Source organism: Oncorhynchus mykiss, chromosome 8 (assembly GCF_057628025.1).
Source record: "Oncorhynchus mykiss isolate SJ-2025 chromosome 8, ASM5762802v1, whole genome shotgun sequence".
In the NCBI taxonomy this organism is placed as follows: Eukaryota; Metazoa; Chordata; class Actinopteri; order Salmoniformes; family Salmonidae; genus Oncorhynchus; species Oncorhynchus mykiss.
In genome coordinates, this window is record NC_143029.1 from 70026682 (window position 1) to 70048096 (window position 21415).

General features: G+C 42.1%; 1 protein-coding gene across 8 annotated transcripts; it reads right to left on the bottom strand.

The window, feature by feature from the left end:
• Window positions 1-146: 146 nt before the first annotated feature.
• LOC110530419 (BTB/POZ domain-containing protein KCTD1) lies at window positions 147-18840 on the bottom strand. Of its 8 annotated transcripts, XM_021613471.3 has the most exons (7): window positions 12707-13190; window positions 12451-12526; window positions 11664-11813; window positions 6808-6986; window positions 5524-5668; window positions 4644-4949; window positions 147-1600 (listed from the first exon to the last, which is right to left on the bottom strand). In XM_021613471.3, exons 3-7 carry the CDS (start codon window positions 11691-11693, stop codon window positions 1436-1438), a joined length of 825 nt encoding a protein of 274 aa, XP_021469146.2. In that variant the 5' UTR covers window positions 11694-11813; window positions 12451-12526; window positions 12707-13190; the 3' UTR covers window positions 147-1435. The 8 variants fall into 8 exon arrangements, with proteins under 8 accessions (XP_021469146.2, XP_036841950.1, XP_090038560.1 ...); XM_036986055.2 differs by lacking the exon at window positions 11664-11813 and having other exon boundaries at window positions 12707-13202; XM_090182434.1 differs by lacking the exon at window positions 12707-13190 and having other exon boundaries at window positions 12451-12690.
• Window positions 18841-21415: the final 2575 nt, after the last annotated feature.

Below are 21415 nucleotides of genomic sequence, written 5' to 3' on the forward strand. Positions count from 1 at the left end.
AAATGCAAAGCAACAATCAATTTTTGTGAGCCTGCTTGTGTTGAACATACAACGAGAACCAACACCTGTTCCATGATATCATGTACAATGATAAACACTCTACTCTCTGTTAGCACCATAACAACACACAATGGATCAGCCACCAGTACAACTTCAGTTGAAGATTTATTTCACATTTTAGTACTACATTCCTCTTTACTCAAATCTAGGGAGCGTAGGTAGATCACGTTAGAAATAGTTTATGATAATCAAACTTCACATCATCAATGTCCTAAGAATAAATCTTAAGATTTGGGTCTTCTACTATTAGCCTGATCTGTTCAGTCATTTATGAGGCAACATTATGCCGGTTAAAAAGGTGTCCATTTCAATGTATAAAAACAAAACATACAATGGCAAATATCATTTACAGTAGGTCACTCAATAGGAACTTGAGGCTCCTCTGAATTAGTCACCTCTGTTCTCTGGGTTTAGTACCCAAAATAGAGGCAATGCAGGGACATTTATAATTTACTTAATTATTCATTTAGTGAGTATAGAATGGTCTATGACATAAAATATTGATAATACTAATGTGAACTATATTTCATATTATAAAATCCAATAAGGTAACTTTGATTAAAGTAAAAACACTTCATTTGCATTTGTATTATCACGATACTTAACATCCTGTGTGAATAAGAGTGTGGATAATGTTTCATTCAGTTCTGTTAAAAAGAATTGTGTTTATGCTAACCAAGATCTTCTCACAACACCATGATGTATAGCACTGTTTGTCTGCCGCTAGCAACACAGTGAACGTTCTTATAGTATGGGAGAACAATTCGACTTGGTAAATATGCCAATGGGTAAATAAAAACTGCAAATCACTAGTGAATGGCCGTGCACTACATGTGCAATCAAACCATTTACATGTTGTATGGTCTTAATCATGGAAATCATATCTAACCTAATGTAGGTTCAAAGTTTTAAAACAAACTTTATTTGGGGACCCTGGGAAAGTATTAATCCTTTATTAATTTTGATGGGGGCGGGGCATGAACAATCACAAATATCCTTGAGATATCAACTTATCAAAATGTTCTGTATCTTCTTATGGCAAAAAAAAAAAAAAAAAACTCCTGTCGCACCTTGGTCACTCTTTCTCTGTGGTTCTTCTCAAGTAAAAACAAAGTTTAATGACAAACAAAACAATAAAGCGGCATTCACGTGCTAGTCGGAGCTAGGAAACTCAGACATTTCCGACATGCAAAGTGGTTGTAATTATACACGTGCCACGTTAAACCAGTTAGCAAGTAGTACATTTCAGAGTTTCCTAGTACAAATTAGCACATGAGCGCAGCATTATACCCAGAATCCACAGAGCTCTGCTGCGTCCCATCTAGTGCTTGGCTGCCACCGAAAAAAAGTCTAGCACCCCAGGTGTCTGGGAGGTCTAGTCCAGCTGCTCCTGTTTTATACGGTTTGAGTTAGGCCCTCCTCGCTGGCCTGCCCTCCTCAGTTCCCTCCTCAGGACGTACTCGCTGAACTGGGATGAGTCCACGCCCCCACCGCAGGATCCGGCGATCTCAAAGCCACGCTGCTGCAGACGCTCCAAGACCTGGTGGACACAAGGAGAGAAGGGGTGTTGAGGTAACATGATAGCTAACACGGTTTAGATATTACACACAGAAACATTTAGCTGTCCTGAAGAGAAATGAGAAACAAGTGTTTTCCCATCACACAGAGAACCAATGCTCTGAATATCATGTTAGAGTAGGTAGTATTAAATAGTTATAAAAACAAACTCATTGACAACATGTGCCCAAGTCTAGCACAAGAGAAAGGGAGTGGCATTAGAGATGGTAGAACCGAGAGGAACAGATAATATAGAAAAATAATGACAAGATAAATGAAGGGATATACATTACCATTCAAAAGTTTGGGGTCACTTAGAAATGTCCTTGTTTTTGAAAGGTAAGCATATTTTTGGGGGTCCATTAAAATAACATCAAATTGATAGAAATACAGTGGAGACATTTAATGTTGTAAATGACTATTGTAGCTGGACACAGCAGATTTTTTTATGGAATATCTAAACTCAGCAAAAAAATAAAACGCCCCTTTTTCAGGACCCTGTCTGTCTTTAAAAGATAATTCGTAAAAATCCAAATACCTTCACAGATCTTCATTGTAAAGTGTTTAAACACTGTTTCCCATGCTTGTTCAATAAAGCATAAAAAATTAATGAACATGCACCTGTGGAACGGTCGTTAAGACACTTAGACGGTAGGCAATTAAGGTCACAGTTATGAAAACTTAGAACACTGAAGAGGCCTTTCAACTGACTCTGAAAAACACCAAAAGAAAGATGCCCAGGGTCCCTGCCCATCTGTGTGAACGTGCCTGAGGCATGCTGCAAGGAGGCATGAGGACTGCAGATGTGGCCAGGGCAATAAATTGTAATGTCCGTACTGTGAGACACCTAAGACAGCGCTACAGGGAGACAGGACAGACAGCTGATCGTCCTCGCAGTGGCAGACCATGTGTAACACCTCCACAGGATCGGTACATCCGAACATCACACCTGCGGGACAGGTACAGAATGGCAACAACAACTGCCCGACTTACACCAGGAATGCACAATCCTTCCATCAGTGCTCAGACTGTCCGCAATAGGCTGAGAGAGGCTGGACTAAGGGCTTGTAGGCCTGTTGTCAGGCAGGTCCTCACCAGACAGACATCACCGGCAATGTTGTCACCTATGGCACAAACCCATCATCAGCTGGACCAGACAGGACTGGCAAACAGTGCCCTTTACTGATGAGTCACGGTTGTCTCACCAGAGGTGATGGTCGGATTCGGGTTCATCATTGAAGGAATGAGCGTTACACCGAGGCCTGTACTCTGGAGCAGGATCGGTTTGGAGGTGGAGGGTCCATCATGTTCTGGGGTGGTGTGTCACAGCATCAGACTGAGCTTGTCGTCATTGCAGGCAATCTCAACGCTATGCGTTACAGGGAAGACATCCTCCCCTCATGTGGCACCCTTCCTGCAGGCTCATCCTGACATGACCCTCCAGTATGACAATGTCACCAGCCATACTGCTCGTTCTGTGCGTGATTTCCTGCAAGACAGGAATGTCAGTGTTCTGCCATGGCCAGCGAAGAGCCCGGACCTCAATCCCATTGAGCACATCTGGGACCTGTTGAATCAGAGGGTGAGGGCTAGGCCATTCCCCCAGAAATGTCCAGGTACTTGCAGGTGCCTTGGTGGAAGAGTGGGGTAACATCTCACAGCAAGAACTGGCAAATCTGGTGCAGTCCATGAGGAGCTGCACTGCATTACTTAATGCAGCTGGTGGCCACACCAGATACTGAATGTTACTTTTGATTTTGACTCCCCCTTTGTTCTGGGACACATTATTACATTTCTGTTCATCACATGTCTGTGGAACTTGTTCAGTTTATGTCTCAGTTGTTGAATATTATGGACATATGTAAATATTTGTATGTTAAGTTTGCTGAAAATAAACGCAGTTGCCAGTGAGAGGACGCTTTTTTTTGTTGCCGAGTTTACATAGGCGTACAGGGGCTCATTATCAGCAACCATCACTCTTGTGTTCCAATGGCACGTTTTGTTAGCTAATCCAAGTTTATCATTTTAAAAAGGCTAATTGATCATTAGAAAACCCATCTGCAATTATGTTAGCACAGCTGAAAACTGTTGTTCTGATTAAAGAAGCAGTAAAACCTGCCTTCTTTAGACTAGTTGAGTATCTGGAGCATCAGCATTTGTGGGTTCGATTACAGGCTCAAAAAGGCCAGAAACAAAGGCCTTTCTTCTGAAACTCATCAGTCTATTCTTGTTCTGTGAAAAGAAGGCTATGCCATGTGAGAAAGTGCCAAGAAACTGAAGATCTGTGCGTCTCTGTGCAGGTGTGCATCTGCTCGTGCGCGCGTGCGTAGATTTGTTCCTGATCCTGCAGGCTTGCAGACATCTACAGACGTGTCCGGAGGGCAGCAGGATCACATTCCATCAAAGAGGCCCCAGGGAGCAGTAGGGCTTTTCTTTCTCTCGGTGCCACTTGGTTCAGTGTGGGCTGCTCAGCACGCCCTTCTCTCCCTCTGCCCCAGGCCAGAGCCCCACCAGAACTACAAAGGTCCCAACACTGCTGGCAGTCCCCCCCACACACACACCCTGCCTCCATTAGGCCCAGATACAGCACCCACCGCCAGCGTGCTTTAATAACCAAACAGAATTATGGGCCCTGCCTCAGGACAACCTGCCAGGGAGCTGAATGGAGCTCGCTCTCCCCTCTCTCTCTCTCTGTGTCTATCCCTCTCTGTCTTGGTCCCTCTCTCCACGGCATCCACTTGAGTGGTTTGTGTATGAGAGAGAGAAAAGCTTCCTGCAATATACAGTAAGGATGAGGAAACGTTGTCCTACATATTTAATGTCTCTGTGCTTTCATTTATTGATGCATCTCTGACTGAGACAATGGTTTCATCATAACTGATGAACATTTGTATCTAGCCTACTAAACAACATCCATGTTGGGTGAACATGGAGTCTCCTTATCAAATCAAAAGTTTATTTGTCACGTGCGCCGAATACAACAGGTAGTGGCCATGCCACGCGTGTCTGGTGTCTTCGGCCCTCACCTGGACGGAGTTGAGGTGGCAGTATCCATTGAGCGGGAAGCGGATTACATGTGTGGAGTCGTGGTTCCAGCCGGCGTTGACAGAGTTGCACATGACGTCGCCAATCTCTGGGAACACGTCCTCGATGAGGGCTTTGTCTCCGCTCAGCGTGATCCTCTCTCCCAGGTCGGGTGCCACGCGTACCACCAGGCACTCGCAAGGGCGTGACACCCGGGCCAGGTCACGGTCCTGGCGCCATCGCTCCAGCTCGGCCAGCATGGGCTGCAGCTGGAAGTACCGGGCCTCCTCGTACAGCAGGCTGTAGTCCTGCAGGGGGCAGGCAGCACAGAGGAGATGGGTCAGTGAGGATAGGACAATTCAAGCTGAGGCAAAGGATGTCTCAATATTGTATTATGGCTTTCAATTTGGCCTTGGTCTGAACTTGGGATAGTCTTTAGTCTTTGCTTATTTTAGCTGATATCCTTTCCCCCTGATTGAGTCACTGTGTGGACAGTCCATCAGATATTGTGATTTGTTTTCTCTGGGGGCAAGTTTGTAATTAAGGGCTAAATGACGCAAAAAGCTAGCAAACAGAATACAAATGTGTCACAGTGAGGATGAGTGATTCTTCTGGACACTCAGTTTTGCAGTAGTATATTCTGTACTAAGGTCTCTAACACCTGATGTTTTAAGATGACTTTATCTAGAAACACAGGTATACATTTGTATTTTTAAATACTTTCAGAACTTGTAACTCCACACAGTATGTAAACTGTCAGCACCAATCCTAGGGAAAACAAGTACTGAGGGTTGCCCATGACTAAGGTGTCCACTTTGTTCCCCTGAACGTTTGGGGACTAGTGATGGCTTGCTGATTGATTGCAGTGGACGGGACACTCACTTTGAAGTCATCTGGGATGAGGAGCTTCGAGATCCTGAGGAAGTTGAGGATGTAGCGGAACATGTGTCCATCCCTGTCTATGAAGTAGTGCTGCTTCAGACTGTCCAACACTATGGGCTCTGTGCCATCGAAGAGACGTCCAATTCTAGAGGGAGAGAAAGAAAAGCCAGAGACAGTTATTTGTTTTCCGTCAATATAGCATTTGTTATATGGCCAAACAAACTACGGCTACTGTTGAGTTGAGCTATACATTTTGAATTGACAGTACACCAGGTGTGGTTTTGAGCACAGAGAAATATCACCTAATATGGCTACAGGACAGTGACTCATGTGCAGATTCTATGACTCACTGGATGTGGGTGAGCTCAGGAGTGTTTGATTTCTTTCACACCTTTGTTGAGTGATGCACACATTACTCTGCTCCATGCAAAGAAAGAGAGTGGGAGAGATATAGGGAGGGGAGGGAGAAAAACAGTGAGAGAGCACATGGAAGAAACAGACAGAAAGGGAGGAAGAGGGACAGACAGAGAATGAGGGAAATAGAATGGGGAAAATAAATAAATATAGAAATGAAGCGGCATGGATGAGATGAGAGCTATGCTGTGGTCTGATGGAGGGGTCAGGGCCAGCTGGTAGAGAGGTGCCCGAGGCAGGATGGCGCCCTGGGGGCCCGGCCTGAGGCTGCAGTGGCCCTCCTGCCTCCAGATGGCCCCGTGCCCTTTGGCCCTTTACTGCTGCTGGGACATCTGTCAGAATAACTGAGATGCTTTTGTCTGCAGTTTGGACTTTTGAGCCCTGCAAATGTTTACTGCTCAAAATAACTCTGGGGCGGTCTTGAAAAAAGGTGCCCATTTTGTATTTGGTATTGAGTGGAAATATTGTGATGATGCATAGTAATCAGGGTATTGTAGAATAGCCTTAATAATCATATGAGTTTGAATGTGAAAAAGTATAATAATCAAGCCCTGTGTTCAAATCCAATCTTTCCCACCTCATTCATCCATTTGAGTGCTGAATCATTGTGATTGGGTAAACTGACTTCTGAGCTGTCAAATGATGACATTATGCAGTCAGAGCTAATCCAGATAAACACGGCTGACATAATGGGCTAGGCTCATCATCTCACTTTCAACCTCTGAATTATCCCAAACCCCCTCTAGAGCCACATAAAGGTCATAGATGAAAACACTTGCGTTTTGTACCTATAGGTACCAAAACAAAGACATGCGTTTAGTAATTTGCAATTGAGAAACTGCATTAATAGGAGTGGTCACATGCGCTTACCTGGATTCTGGGTACTTGGTTAACGTGGCCAGACTGCTGGTGTACATGTGTCCGCCCACGTCAATGTGCACAGGGGCATTGGACTTGGTGAGCTGGGCAGCTGTCGGGATGCCCTGGTTACTCAAGGGGGATGCTGGTGATCTGGTGATCATGGGCCTGGACATGCTGGAACGGTTATCCTAGCACAAATGAATGATTTTCAACAAATGACTATCAATATGGTGGACAGCACAGACTGAAAAGTCAAGCCATGAAAATTCTGTTTATTATATGGATGTAAATATGTATGTTCCATTGGTAAATGTGCACCAGTTAAAAACATTGCAGGACTCTGATTGGCCAGACAATACTCTCATCTTTCTGAAAAAATGATGGTTAAATAGTTGGCTGAGGTCCAACTCTTCAGTTGTCAGGACTGAGAGAATAGAGGTATCTGAGTTACACTAGCATAGTATTTCCTGACCTTGACTTGATTGTTACCAACCACACCCCCCCCCCCCCCCCCATATCTGTTGGGCATAATCATCTCCCCAAAGCCAAATTCATTTGGAACAGCAATTTCACACACACACACACACACTAAAAGAGCAATAGTCGGTCTAGATTTGAATAATGTAATAAGATTTAGAAGAAACGTTCCCTGCTAATCTAAAAACACAATTAGCTGGCAATATCTCTAATGGCACATAACAAATTGAGTTTCTCAACCACAAGTTCAAGACCCTCCTCTGAGCCAATAAGAAAACAAAACAGGTCCCTCTACACAATATGAAAACAATGTCATTGGATGGAAAAATGTTATGTTATAATTTTTTTAAGTAGTAATTACACTTTTTTCTAAATAGAAAAAAAATCTGGTTTAAATGTAAAATTATATTTGCTCTGTTGAATTGATTTTATCAATGTGGGAAATATATACAAGACAATTTGGCATTGATGATATTCACATCAAATAAATATCCAACAACTTCCACTATTGGTGGGTAGGCACTAGGAAGTAGACATCAAATAAAGCCCCTACAATGAAGTGCAACCATGCCACGTCGCAGGTAACTTGACCATAGTTTGCTGAAACGAATTGGACAAAATCTCCGTTAGCCTACCTGCGCGGACAAAACTGTGGCTGGTGAGGAAGACACAGAATGATCATTCTGCTTCAGTGATGCTGCAGGTAAGGGGTCGCCTCTTGAGTACATGAACGGAGCGTCCCCGCATTCCGCCGTTCGCATTGAGATTCGTTTCAGGGACGCGTGTACTACGGACTCATCCAAAGAACTGATTGGACGCGGGCGCTTTCTCGTTTTCTGATGCGTTAAATCCATGATATCCGTTGCGTCCATTATCAAACCTGGCGCACGAAAAACAGTCTTCAAGTTGGAAATGCTGTCTTTTTCCACCTGCAGACTCCGGAGATGCGTTAATGGTGTCAGCAGTACACACGAGCGATGCTGTGGCAGTCACTGCCACTTTTGCAATGGTGTATGGATAAGTCAAAGCCCCGGACAACATTAGCATTCTAGTGCCTCGGGGTTTCTTAAGGTTGTCGCTGTTTTAAAAGCAGGTATTGTCGCATTTGCTGCATGTCTGCTAAAAGGTGTAGCATATCCTATAAATCGGACTCCAGATTCAACATTGGACCTCCCCAAAACCACGACGCATACCTGGATTTGCGCTGTCGCCTTTGCCCTTTCTATCCCTCACCCTCCATTTCCTCCAGTCATCATTTGTTCCAGTTGCCTCTCAAGCACTAACAAAGGCTGAATATTACTTTTCCATCTAACCTGAAATCAGAAACTAAACCTTCTCCAGAAGTCTGGCAACAAGTCCTTGGTGAAAATACAATGCTCACAGTAACACTAACAGTGCAGAATATTCAGTGACTAACCAAATGACATCAAAACACAGCAGATACCAGTTTGTTTTTGTTCAAGACAGATATATTTATAAATAGGCGCATACACTAGCCCCCAGGGTGTTTTGGCGACCCTGGATGAACGCTTGACCTTTCCACAGACCCTTTTAGTCTGTAGCACACCATCTAAAGACCTGTTTACTCACATAGTATTCTCCTAGAACAATGGGTCATATTCAAGAGGGCTGTTAAGATTGTGGTGGAGATTAAGAGCAAATTAAAACAGTGACCCTCCCACCCATTTTACATAAACTAGCAGGATCCCGATGTGTCACTGTTGTGGATACATTTCTACTTTGTTTCACAATGGCGTGTCTGTGATGGGCTTTTCTTTAGTCTCATCTCATTAATACTTATGTGCAGGTGCCCTTCGTGCAAGTAGTCAGGTACCTACCCTTCTCACACAGCCCAGAAAACAGCTCCCCGTATAAAGCATTATGGTTTTGGTATATACCAGAAAAATGCAGACTTCAAAGTCACTTCTAGACCTAATCTAAATGGCCAATCAGAGAGACACAGGCAATGACAATTTCAAAAAGAGGTATAAAACATGTCCAAAGATTAACAGATCATACGATACCTTTGAATTCACAACATCAGACCTCTTATTGTAGTGTACATCAAACAGAATCTCAAAAACCAACATTGCATGTTAGATTCATGTTGGAAGTATTGGTGTTTACTACTACACTCTCCTGGGTTAGTTTCCACAAAACATTCAGGAAATCCAATCCACTCATTTTAAATAAGTTAAAATGGAATAAATTAATTAAAAACAACCGCAACTGGCATTAAAACATCCATGTTTTTACTTCTCAGTTTTGGCAGTGTGGGTGTCACACCTAGATACCCAATTAGCAATTAAGCCTGCTTTTGAGTGCAGGCCTCCACTGTGGTGTGTGATCCTGCCCTGATTTGCATGCAGTTCATTTGTGCACGAGCTGATAAGCGCAGGCAGCCAGCCGCCATGCATAGTTTTAAAATTCAACTCCAGAATCCCTCTCGCAGAAGGCAGAGGGGCCCGCAGGGTGAACAAAGAGGAAGAAATCACACGGCCGCTCTTCAAAAGGGGGACCTGTGTAAGGCAGCCAGCAAAGTGCGTGGGATCACACTCAGAATGCAGGTAATTTGTTCCCCGACTAATTTGTGGGAGATGGTGTGTGTGGAGAAAGTAAGTCCTGTAAACCAGCTCACTGGAATTGGCTTTCCTCAAAGCCTTGTCATCATGAAAGTGGATGGAGTGGAGAATCTGCTAACAATCATGAATGTGTGTATGTGCACGCCATGGAGCGAGGGAGATAGAAAGGGAGCATAGAACGGAGTACTTGTAGCACAACCACTTCATCCCAACTCAAATTAAAACCATGTCCTGTGGATTATTTTTCAGGTTGACTACTCCTACCTTCAAACAGTCAGAGCACCCTTCAACCCATACAGTACAAATCTAAAACTCATGTCTACCGTGGCATGGACCACCAGTAGGATTATGCATAGCTATAACCCAGAATACTGAGGTGGTAAGATCATCAGTAGAACCTGACAAGCAACACAATGCAAAGCACCGCAATAACACGGATCCCATGATGGCACAATGCTATGTGTGGCCTGACATACTACACTCATTCCCTTCATCCCTTTCAGAACTGCTGCAGTCAGTCTTCCCACCTGTTGCCATTTTGAATGATCTAGGCCGACCACATAGCTATGTGTATACAAAACACATGCGCTACCCTTTGTCAGGGGTTCAATGTTCCCTTGCTACACAAGTTCCTACATTTATACTGCAAGAACACGCTAAACTAATTTAGAATTGCTGTCGCAAGTAACTTCCTTGTTTATCCTAGACTGGTGTTATTGTGCTGACCGCATCCACACCCCATGTTCAAACAAATCTGTAGTTGGCACAATGGAGCAACGCTTTTGTTGTCGGACTGCACTCCGTTTTGGTGTTCAGATTTCAGCAAATACTTTGCATGGTGTGTGTGGAAGAATCATTGTCAACGATGTAATAAGGCTAAATGCACAAGAAGGAATACCGTAGGATCCTAAGTCCTAAAAATGTTAAACATGTAATAATCCAATAAGGGGTGTAGCATCAGCCCTTTAAGAAGCCCTTCATTTCCCATAGTGCAACTGTACCTTGGAACACTTTATGCACTTGGTGTAAATGGCCTGATTGGAAATGCCAAGTCACAGGTAGTCACTAGTTATGTGTTTACAGGATGGCAGTTGTGTCCACTTTTTTGCCTATGGCCATTTTTTAAATATATTTTTTTAAAGGTGCCCATTGTACATTTGGAGCTCCTCTCTCTCGGGTGTGACAAGAAGTGAAGCACATTACTCAAGTTGTAACTGAATGGAAATGTATTTAATTTACTATAAGAGGAAAAATGGTGCTAACATGACTTATTGATATACTTCTAATTGGGGATCCAAATCATAACCATGTCTGTTTACTTCTAAATTCTGTAAATAAGTGGACACTAAAATGCAATGTGAGACATGGTGCCCTTTTAAGCACAGATGCCAATGTTGCTCGTCATAACAGCGCCCTCCAGTGAACGCTCCTACAGCCACGCATTTTACTCAAAAGTAAGAAATAGGAACTGTTCCAACATCTGCGCGCGTTTTACTTTATGGCATTAAAAGGTTGAGAATATTATGTTGTTACGTAATCACATGCATTGCACCAGTGTGTCTTGGTTAGAATTAGATAATTACATAGCGGGTGTCATAAAGGAGCACATAAACATCGGTGTAAACTTGTAGGATAGCCGTACAAATCTGTTACCAGCAGCCAGTATAGTTGGATTTAGATTACTTGCCATTTGCCAAGTAGAGGTTCAAAGTTGCGTTAGTGTATTCATTGTGTCCATATCATACTAGCAGGCTAATTTATTACAAAACCATGTAAAATATGAATTTGTACACTGATAATACTAACCATATATATCATGTTTTGTCTCCATAACATCACAGCTACAAAGATGCAAACATAGATCCAGACTTCCGCCCGGGAGTTTAATTATTTGCAGTGGCGCGTCTGTACCGTGGAATTCCCTGCGCACGGGTATAGGTCAGCCCCGCAAGAGATCTATATGGGAAGCAAAAGGAAAATACTGTAGCCTACATTTTGTCTTGGCTTACATAGATAGGGTTCTCGTTACAAAATGGTGAATACAATGAGATTATTCACAGAATCTGCATTGACGTGTGTTGAATAGGTACGTCCTGTCTTACAAAATAAGAAATCCCCTCCGGCAAAATTACTCCACAATGGCGTCTTTCATTAGCCAGATCTGGGGCACTCAGGAAATGAAACTGGTTTAGGACAAACGAATATAGGAAAAGCCTGTATCGAAATGCTGAACTCGATTCGTAATAAGCGTGTGACAAGTAGTCCGACGGGGAAAACGGAGACGATAATGTGTTTGGGGCTGAAGTAGGCGAATGCGCCAGGAGCGAATTCACACGGGCGGATAGCTACGGTGTTTGCTCAACGAAGGTCGTACAATTCGGTGAAAATACAAATAAACATTTGAAGCCAGTCGTCGGCACTTTAACAAACATACAGTTGTTAAACACCGAACAATATCCAGGAAGTGGTTAAATATTTTTTGTTAGAACTATGGTGCTCATCGCCTGGCACATGCGTAAAAGCGACTGCGCCTTGAATGTCCCAGTCAAACCAGCCTCGGATATATTAGCAAACCAAATAATTCTCTGCTTACCTGAAACATGGATGGGCATAAAGTATCTTTTTGAGAACCCTTTCCCTCCGATTTGGCCTGCGAGCTGCTTCCCTTCCTACACCGGTGAGAAATGCAATAGCTTGGCTAAGGTAGACAGAACAAAATACAGAGAGTACTTGCTCCAGGGCTCCGAAACCCCTCAAGGCAAAGATCAGGATACAATTAGCTCATGTCTCTACCCCAGTCTAAACCAATCTCCACAATAAAACTCCGAGCTAAAGAGCAGATCACTTACAGCACTGCGTCGGCCTTTCTGGAAATTGCATTTTATATTTCTTCATAAAATCGTATAAAGATATCTTGCTATTTTTTTCGGCATACAACATCCTCGCCCATTGCCTTCCTCTCGCACAGAAAAGCAGATTTTAATCGTTATGATTAGTTTTGATGTAACATTCCCGCGGGCGATTTCTGCAAATGGATGAAGTGTTTCTTTGCCAGGGAGGAAAAGCAGCAGCAGATGATAATTATATAGATTGTTGGTTGAGTCTTTTTTCTTTTTTTTTTCTTCCAAACGTGTCGTCTAAGATATGGAGCTCAAACATAAATGGACACAGCATGTGCATCACACAACTAGTTGATTACAATCAACTTTTTTAAATCGATGGATTCTAATGGAAAATCGACACTTCCTTTTATTATTATTTCTTTGGCCAACCTCCCAAATGACGTAGTTATATAAATAAGCACTTGCAGCCTGCTTTGCCCCAATCAAGTATGAATCAACGCCTGGGGCTGATGCACGAGCTCATTTCAAACGTTCAACCATGCATAATTTCAGGACGATTGAGGCTCTTAAGCTTTTAGTATCAAACTGCGGGATATTGACAGCAAAGGGCATTGTGCCATCTGAGTGAAGTTCTTGCTTTCATTGATTTATATATATAATGCAGACCATGACATTTTTACATTACCTGGATGCACAATAATTTTAATTATATCCTTTTACATGGCTTTTCCCTATAACAGAGGCACATGCCAGATATAACTTATTCATCCTACATTTTAGTATGAGAGAACTATATTCAACAGTGAACCCCATCTACTGCATAGACATTAACACCAGTGTTGACCCCCCTTTACAAATAAGCACAATAATAAAATAAAAATGATTCCATCTTCTCTCTCTCGCCCCCTGCTGTTAAAAGCACTAGTTGCTCTGAATGGGGAATACAAGGATCTCACGCTTATGCAAATATATTCACCATCGTAGGTTTCAGAATAATATGCGGTTAATTTCTCCATAACCGCAGCAGACATTTCTAATGATGTTGATGTTCATCTGCTGTGTCTGTCCTTCCTGGACTAAGCTATTCAAAACTCTAATGAGAAGAAAGGATGAATACAGTTGTGTAGCTAGTGCTTGACACATCATGGCTGAAAGTCATAAGAATAGTATTGCTTGAAGATAGATATATTTCTGTTAAAGCAGGTGCCTTTTAAGTAAACGTTTTCCATGTACTCAAACATGCTAGATGTGAGCATCATACCATTGGGTTGTTCCACCTCAAAAGCACAAAAAATAGGATTTGACACCCACCATCTCAGATTGTTCTGAAATCGTTTCTGTAGTTATTAACAAATACGACTAGCATTCCTGAAACATAGTTTTTTTTTAAATAGAATTTGATCTCTGAGAATTAAACTAATTGATTGCACCCAAATTGGCCATTTTTAATTTATAGGATTCAGATAATATTCAATAAATATAGTACCCAGCATCTGAAATGCATTAACATAATGTAGTGTGAAAGTAGCAGGTTTTGACCAGTAGATGCCGCTGTTCCTGCTATTCTACTTATTAATCAAATGGCCACCCAGACTATTAATCAGATTTTACACTGCTGCTACTCGCTATTTATTATCTATGCATAGTCACTTTACCGCTACCGACATGTACAAATTACCTTGACTAACCTGTACCCCTGTATATAGCCTCGGTATTGTTATGTATTTTATTGTGTTACTTTTTACATTTATTTTTACTTGAGTTTATTAGTAAATCTTTTCTTAACTCTATTTCTTGAAATTCATTGTTGGTTAAGGGCTTGTAAGTAAGCATTTCACATTAAGGTCTACACCTGTTGTATTCAGCGCATGCAACAAATACAATTTGATTTGATTTATACAGCCACACTTTTTTTAAAATCAATTTTGCTGGTTTATTGTGTTTATTAAATATATCACAACATTTATTTTGCAACTTTGGGTAGAAAACCAATAGATTTGGCTCATTATGAAAATAAATTGTGGTGGTATAGCAGAAACAGCTGCATACTTGTCAAACTTAGAGAACTGATACTGTATACTGGTTGTTGGGGTTGGATTGGCGTGGGGTGTCTGTGAGTGGCTTTTGACAATTTTTGGGGGATTCCTCAGGTCTGACTCATTGGTAGGAAGAAGGTTGGTCCAAATCAGATGTTGGGTACTATTAATATTAACTTATCTGAATCATATAAATTAAAATTGCCAATTTGGGTGCAATCAATTAACTTAATTTCTTAAAGATCTAATTATATTTCAACAAAATGTTTCTGGAATGCCAATCTTACCTGTTTCTAACTACTGAAACGATTTCAGAACAATATGAGATGGTGTGTGTCATGGCTTTCTGAAATGACATGGAAAACAAAGAATTTAGGAAACAAGAGAACCACATTATCCAGGATCGCTCATAGTAGGACCACTCAAAGCGATTCCCTTAGGCTGTACCAAGGGTAAATTACCGACTGTAGCAAGTTGGCCACTGACCAACTCTGAGGGTCGAATTCTCAGACAAAGACCCCACACCCCATAACTGCAACAAAAAAAAGAATTGTAGATCAAACAAGTCACTTCTTCCCATTGCATTCTACAGAGATCATCACCAGAGATTGCTTTTGAGGAAGGGCCAGGGCCTGCTATCCTTAGACCTTCCAGAGCACAGTGGCCTTTTTAACTTTCCACTGTTTGACCAATGTATCCCACGGGAAAAAATAAACACAGGATTAAAGTGTTACGATGGAGTTATTTGCCCCGGAGGTTGCCGGCTGGCACACAAACACCAAGCCTTGCATTTGCTATTTTCCCCGTCCTCCTGCATTTAAAAAAAAAAAATCTTTGCCATCAGGCTGACAAACTGTAGCAAACTGAGAGCACCCCAGGCCTCAAAATCGTATATGTTCCCCATTTTCCACACAAATGGAGCCAAGTCATAATGGAGCCCTCACGTTTCAGTATTCAAGATATGCATTAGATGTTGTAGAAATGAAAACCAGCTAGCCAGTGGGGATTTTTGAATATGCTTGCTTGGTGTTCGGGGCCCAAAGACAAGTCCATTGTTCTAATACTGTGGTTGTGGGGTGTGTTTAACTTGGAAAGGAACCTAGCTGCTGCAGCAGCAACAGCAGGAGAGCTCTGTCAGAGCTATATTTTGGTGGGCAAATTAGTGAAATGGCTTGCAGATGTGATTCGCCCCAAACAGACCCAGCCAGGCGACAGTGCCTGATGACATCATGCCTGTGGTTATTATACATGCATACACTGTATGGAGGCTTGAGTTACTTTCCAACTCTCTGGAAAACAGGATTAAACTGAGACACAGTTATACAAAGCCATGGTTTCGTTATGTCTGTATATGAATTGTATCTCACAATTAATATATATTTATCAGTTGTTCCCTGTTTGAGACAGATGGCTCTCTTTTTATTATTCTGGTTCTTCGCAAGATTTATTTATCCTTTGTTTACTATAAGTGAATTTACTCGTAGCTTCTGGATGTGTCATCAGTGAGAAGTTCATTTGTGCTTCTTCTTGCATCTTCAGTTCAGACTAGTGTGTACTGAGTAGTGATGGCTTGATATCCATTTCCCTCAGTCAATATGTCCATGGCTCTATCATTCTATGACTTATGATTAGGGCCAGTCTCTCTGTTAGATGCCAGCTCTCCCCATAGTTCTAATGAACTCAATCACACAGTGGCTATAGTTATCCTCATTCAGAACATACTGAGAGATCTTGCTGTTATGTTGCCTCGGACCACGTTAATGACTCTTGCTGTGCACACCACACCCCTGTAATGGCCCGTGGTTATGTAAGGGAGTGGGCTGGAAAGGGAGAGGGTTGAGATTGTTCCAGAATCTGACTCAATCTGTCCTACGGCCATGTATAGTTTAGGGCTGCCTGCAGTTTATCATCACATAGTATTTTTGGCACTGGGATATATAACTTTTGAAGGAAGGCTTTGTAGCAGCTAGCTTGTTTTGGTAAAGCGAACTGTGCAGTTGGCTTATGTTGGGATTGGTACCATCGATGGTAATACCTATAATGAAGAACAAATGAAATATCTTTATGACTTGCATCTGTATGAAAATGTTCTCTTTTGTTTAGCCCTCATTATGGTTTCGATTAGATGTTGACCGATTATGATTTTTCAACGCCGATACCGATACAGATTATTGGAGGACCAAAAAAAGCCGATACCGATTAATCGGACGATTTGTTTTATTTATTTGTAATAATTACAACATTACTGAATGAACACTTATTTTAACTTAATATAATACATCAATAAAATCAATTTAGCCTGAAATAAATAATGAAACATGTTCAATTTGGTTTAAATAATGCAAAAACAAAGTGTTGGAGAAGAAAGTAAAAGTGCAATATGTGCAATGTAACAAAGCTAATGTTTAAGTTCCTTAATCAGAACATGAGAACATATGAAAGCTGGTGGTTCCTTTTAACATGAGTCTTCAATATTCCCAGGTAAGAAGTTTTAGATTATAGGAATTATATTACTATTTCTCTCTATACCATTTGTATTTCATTAACCTTTGACTACTGGATGTTCTTATAGGCACTTTAGTATTGCAAGTGTAACAGTATAGCTTCCGTCCCTCTCCTCGCCCCTACCTGGGCTCGAACCAGGAACACATCGACAACGGCCACCCTCGAAGCAGCGTTACCCATGCAGAGCAAGGGGAATAATTACTCCAAGTCTCAGAACGAGTGACATTTGAAACACTATTAGCGCACCCCGCTAACTAGCTAGCCATTTCACATGGTTACACCAGCCTAATCTCGGGAGTTGATGGGCTTGAAGTCATAAACAGCGCAATGCTTGAAGCACAGCAAAGAGCTGCTGGCAAAACGCACGAAAGTGCTGTTTGAATGAATGCTTACGAGCCTGCTGCTGCCTACTACCGCTCAGTCAGACTGCTCTATCAAATCATAGACTTAATTATAACATAATAACACACAGAAATACCAGCCTAAGGTCATTAATATGGTCGAAAATAAGACGTTTATTCTTTCAGTGAAATACGGAACCGTTCCGTATTTTATCTAATGGTTGGCATCCATAAGTCTAAATATTCCTGTTACACTGCACAACCTTCAATGTTATTTCATAATTATGTAAAATTCTGTCAAATTAGGCAGCCCAAACTGTTGCATACACCCTGACTCTGCGTGCAATGAACACAATTTCACCTGGTTAATATTGCCTGCTAACCTGGATTTCTTTTAGCTAAATATGCACGTTTAAAAATATATACTTCTGTGTATTGATTTTAAGAAATGCATTGATGTTTATGGTTAGGTACACATTGGAGCAAGGACAGTCCCTTTTTCCGAATACGCACCGCATCTATTATATGCAACGCAGGACACGCTAGATAAACTAGTAATATCATCAACCATGTGTAGTTAACTATTGATTATGATTGACTGATTGATTGCTTTTTAAAAGATACTGTATGTTTAATGCTAGCTAGCAACTTACCTTGGCTTAAGGCATTCGCGTAACAGACAGGCTCCTCATGGAGTGCAATGAGAGACAGGTGTTTAGAGCGTTGGACTAGTAACCGTAAGGTTGCAAGATTGAATCCCCGAGCTGGCAAGGTAAAAATCTGTCGTTCTGCCCCTGAACAAGGCAGTTAACCCACCGTTCCTAGGCCGTCATTGAAAATAATGTGAATGAAAAGAATGTGTTCTTAACGGACTTGCCTAGTTAAATAAAGATTAAATTAAAGGTGTAAAAAAAAAAAAAAAAAAAAAATCGGCAAGTCGGTGTCCAAAAATACAGATTTCCGAATGTTATGATAACTTGAAATCGGCCCTAATTAATCGGCCACACTTCTAGTTTCGATAGTGGAATATACAAGATATGTCATAGTAAAATAATACACATAGCAGCATACCACCATTCAATGAGGTAGCCCTCAGATAGATGCTAGGCAGGTGCTCACTGCTCAGACAGACTGAACAACTTTGTGAAGATAGAACCCCTCCTATCTTCACGAATACTCTTATCTCATCACAACTACATCCATACATCCGTTCCTTCCCATCCCAAAACCAACCATACACCCACCCCACCCACAGTGGACAGAAGACGTAATGACACTGCAATAAGAGGAAGAGAGGAGAGACGAGGAGAAGGGAGGCTGGTTGGGTAATGCTGGGAGGCTTCAATAAAATGTAATCCTATTATGTTTCCCACTAGAGGGCAACAATCATACAGGTTTCCCTAATAACATGGCAGTGCAGGCCAGACCCAAATAGAAAGCTCCTCCGGTGAAGTCCCATAGTCCTACATATATCGTCTCATTAGCTAAATGGCTGATGGGCCACGTTTCACCTCTGAGGCCTCCGAGATTTGGCCGTAGTAATGGCAATGGAAGAGTTAAGCCAAACAAATGTGTTTCATCAAACTAGAGTTTGGGCTGTTCTGCATAGAGGGAATGGGGGATGAAGGAGGAAGGGCTGAGGGAGAGAAGGAGTGAGGGAATGTGGGGGTGAGAACTGAGAGAAACCAAGCCCTGAGGAAACCAATCAGAGCTTCTCCACCCTCTTCCTGTCGCTAAGCCACCGGGGTCTCAGGTGTGCACTACACAGGCTAATAGTGCTTAAACTTGATTGTTTGTGTGTTAGTGTAGTCTGGGTTTTGTAAATTACCATTTTGGAAAATGAAAGTCCAATCACTGACAAATCAACAAAATTGCAATGCAAGAGACGTATAACAACACAACAACAACAAGGATAACTGTAGCAAAACTGTAAGGATCACAAATCTCGCTATGATTATTCTGTAAGTTGCTGTATGAGCTACAAAATAAACATGAGATGTACTCTCTGTACTAGACATGTGAGGTGTACTCTCTATCCTAGATGTGAGGTGTACTCTGTATCCTAGACATGTGAGGTGTACTTTCTATGCTAGACCATGTGAAGAGTACTCTCCGTGGGCAGATTGGCCATCTGGCAATTCTGGCAAATGCCAGATGGGCAGGTCCATGTTTTTGTTCCGGGAGTATGTGTATTTTAATTGTTTTATCAACGTTTATTCGATTCTCAGTCTCTTCAGCCTGCTAGTGGGTCTTAGTTTATGAGCTGTAGTAACGAATGACTCTGGTGTCGGATTACATTACATAGCCACTGCCACTGGAGGCTGGAAAGTCCCACCAATTTCCCACTTATTTCATTTGCTGAAAGGCTTGTCACTTCTCTGCAGCAAGATATGCATACTGTCAAACGTAGCACAACGCTGGAAATCTATCCACATCAACTAGTGCCAGCTTTTTTCTATGACAAACACAGAAGGTTTTATATTGAATTCAATAGAACAGAGAAAGAGAGGGAGAGAGACGGCCAGTTCCTTAATGTAGCCATTGGCTGTATTATACAACCAAAACATTAAGGAACTGGCCGGCTCTCTCTTCTCTCTGTTTTTTATTATATTTTCATTATATGTAGCCTAATATTTAAACACTTAGCTAAGTGGGCAGGGGGGAACACATAACATGCACTGATTTGAAATACACTCACTGGCCAGTCTAGTATCGGGTCGGATCCCCCTTTGTCTCCAGAACAACCTGAATTCTTCAGGGTATTCTACAAGGTGTCGGAAAAGTTCCACAGGGATGTTGGTCCATGCTGACGTGATGGCATCACACAGTTGCTGCAGATTGGATGGTGGTACTGTCTGGTAAGCCATTAAACCTTAGGATATGAAATCTAGGCACTTATATTTGCAATATAAGTAGTTAGGCTTTTCTAAGGTATTATGAGCTAATGATAATCAATTAGGCATTTATTTAGTATTTTTCCCCTGTTTGTCTGGTATCAGTGCTGTGGGAAAGGATTAGCAGAGACAGCTCAGAGGTCAGTGCAGTGGAGGTAGGAAGAAAACAGAGACACAGATGTACTGCTACTTCCTTAATTTGTTGGCTCTATATGTAATAGCAATTAACACTTTGGAGTGACAGACAGACAGACAACAGAGGAGAATCAAGGAAAAGCACAGACAGAGTGACACCAGAGAAGATGCAGAGACAGGCTGCACAACAGGGAGGCAACAGTGGCACAGTTACAGTGGTGTGTTGTATCTCCAGTGGTGTTTTTACATGTTGTATTAGTCTTAAACATGAACTGGTTAAAATGTGATGTGGGCTGGGGTGGTTAAAATGCCAGGGCTGAATTTTTGTCCTATCCTAGGCATGTGAGGTGTACTCTGTATCCTAGGCATGTGAGGTGTACTCTGTATCCTAGGCATGTGAGGTGTACTCTGTATCCTAGGCATGTGAGGTGTACTCTGTATCCTAGGCATGTGAGGTGTACTCTGTATCCTAGGCATGTGAGGTGTACTCTGTATCCTAGGCATGTGAGGAGTACTCTGTATCCTAGGCATGTGAGGAGTACTCTGTATCCTAGGCATGTGAGGAGTACTCTGTATCCTAGGCATGTGAGGAGTACTCTGTATCCTAGGCATGTGAGGAGTACTCTGTATCCTAGGCATGTGAGGTGTACTCTGTATCCTAGGCATGTGAGGTGTACTCTGTATCCTAGGCATGTGAGGAGTACTCTGTATCCTAGGCATGTGAGGTGTACTCTCCATCCTAGACATGTGAGGTGTACTCTGTATCCTAGACGTGAGGTGTACTCTCTAACCTAGGAATGTATT

What these genes read in the sequence shown, in the direction of transcription:
- LOC110530419 (XM_021613469.3), bottom strand. Translation starts at nt 8,147, where the DNA reads ATGGACGCAACGGATATCATGGATTTAACGCATCAGAAAACGAGAAAG. An exon ending in ACCAAGTACCCAGAATCCAG is followed by an intron (nt 5,669 to 6,807) that starts GTAAGCGCATGT and finishes CTCTCCCTCTAG; the next exon opens with AATTGGACGTCTCTTCGATG. An exon ending in GCCACCTCAACTCCGTCCAG is followed by an intron (nt 1,601 to 4,643) that starts GTGAGGGCCGAA and finishes TGTGTCCACCAG; the next exon opens with GTCTTGGAGCGTCTGCAGCA.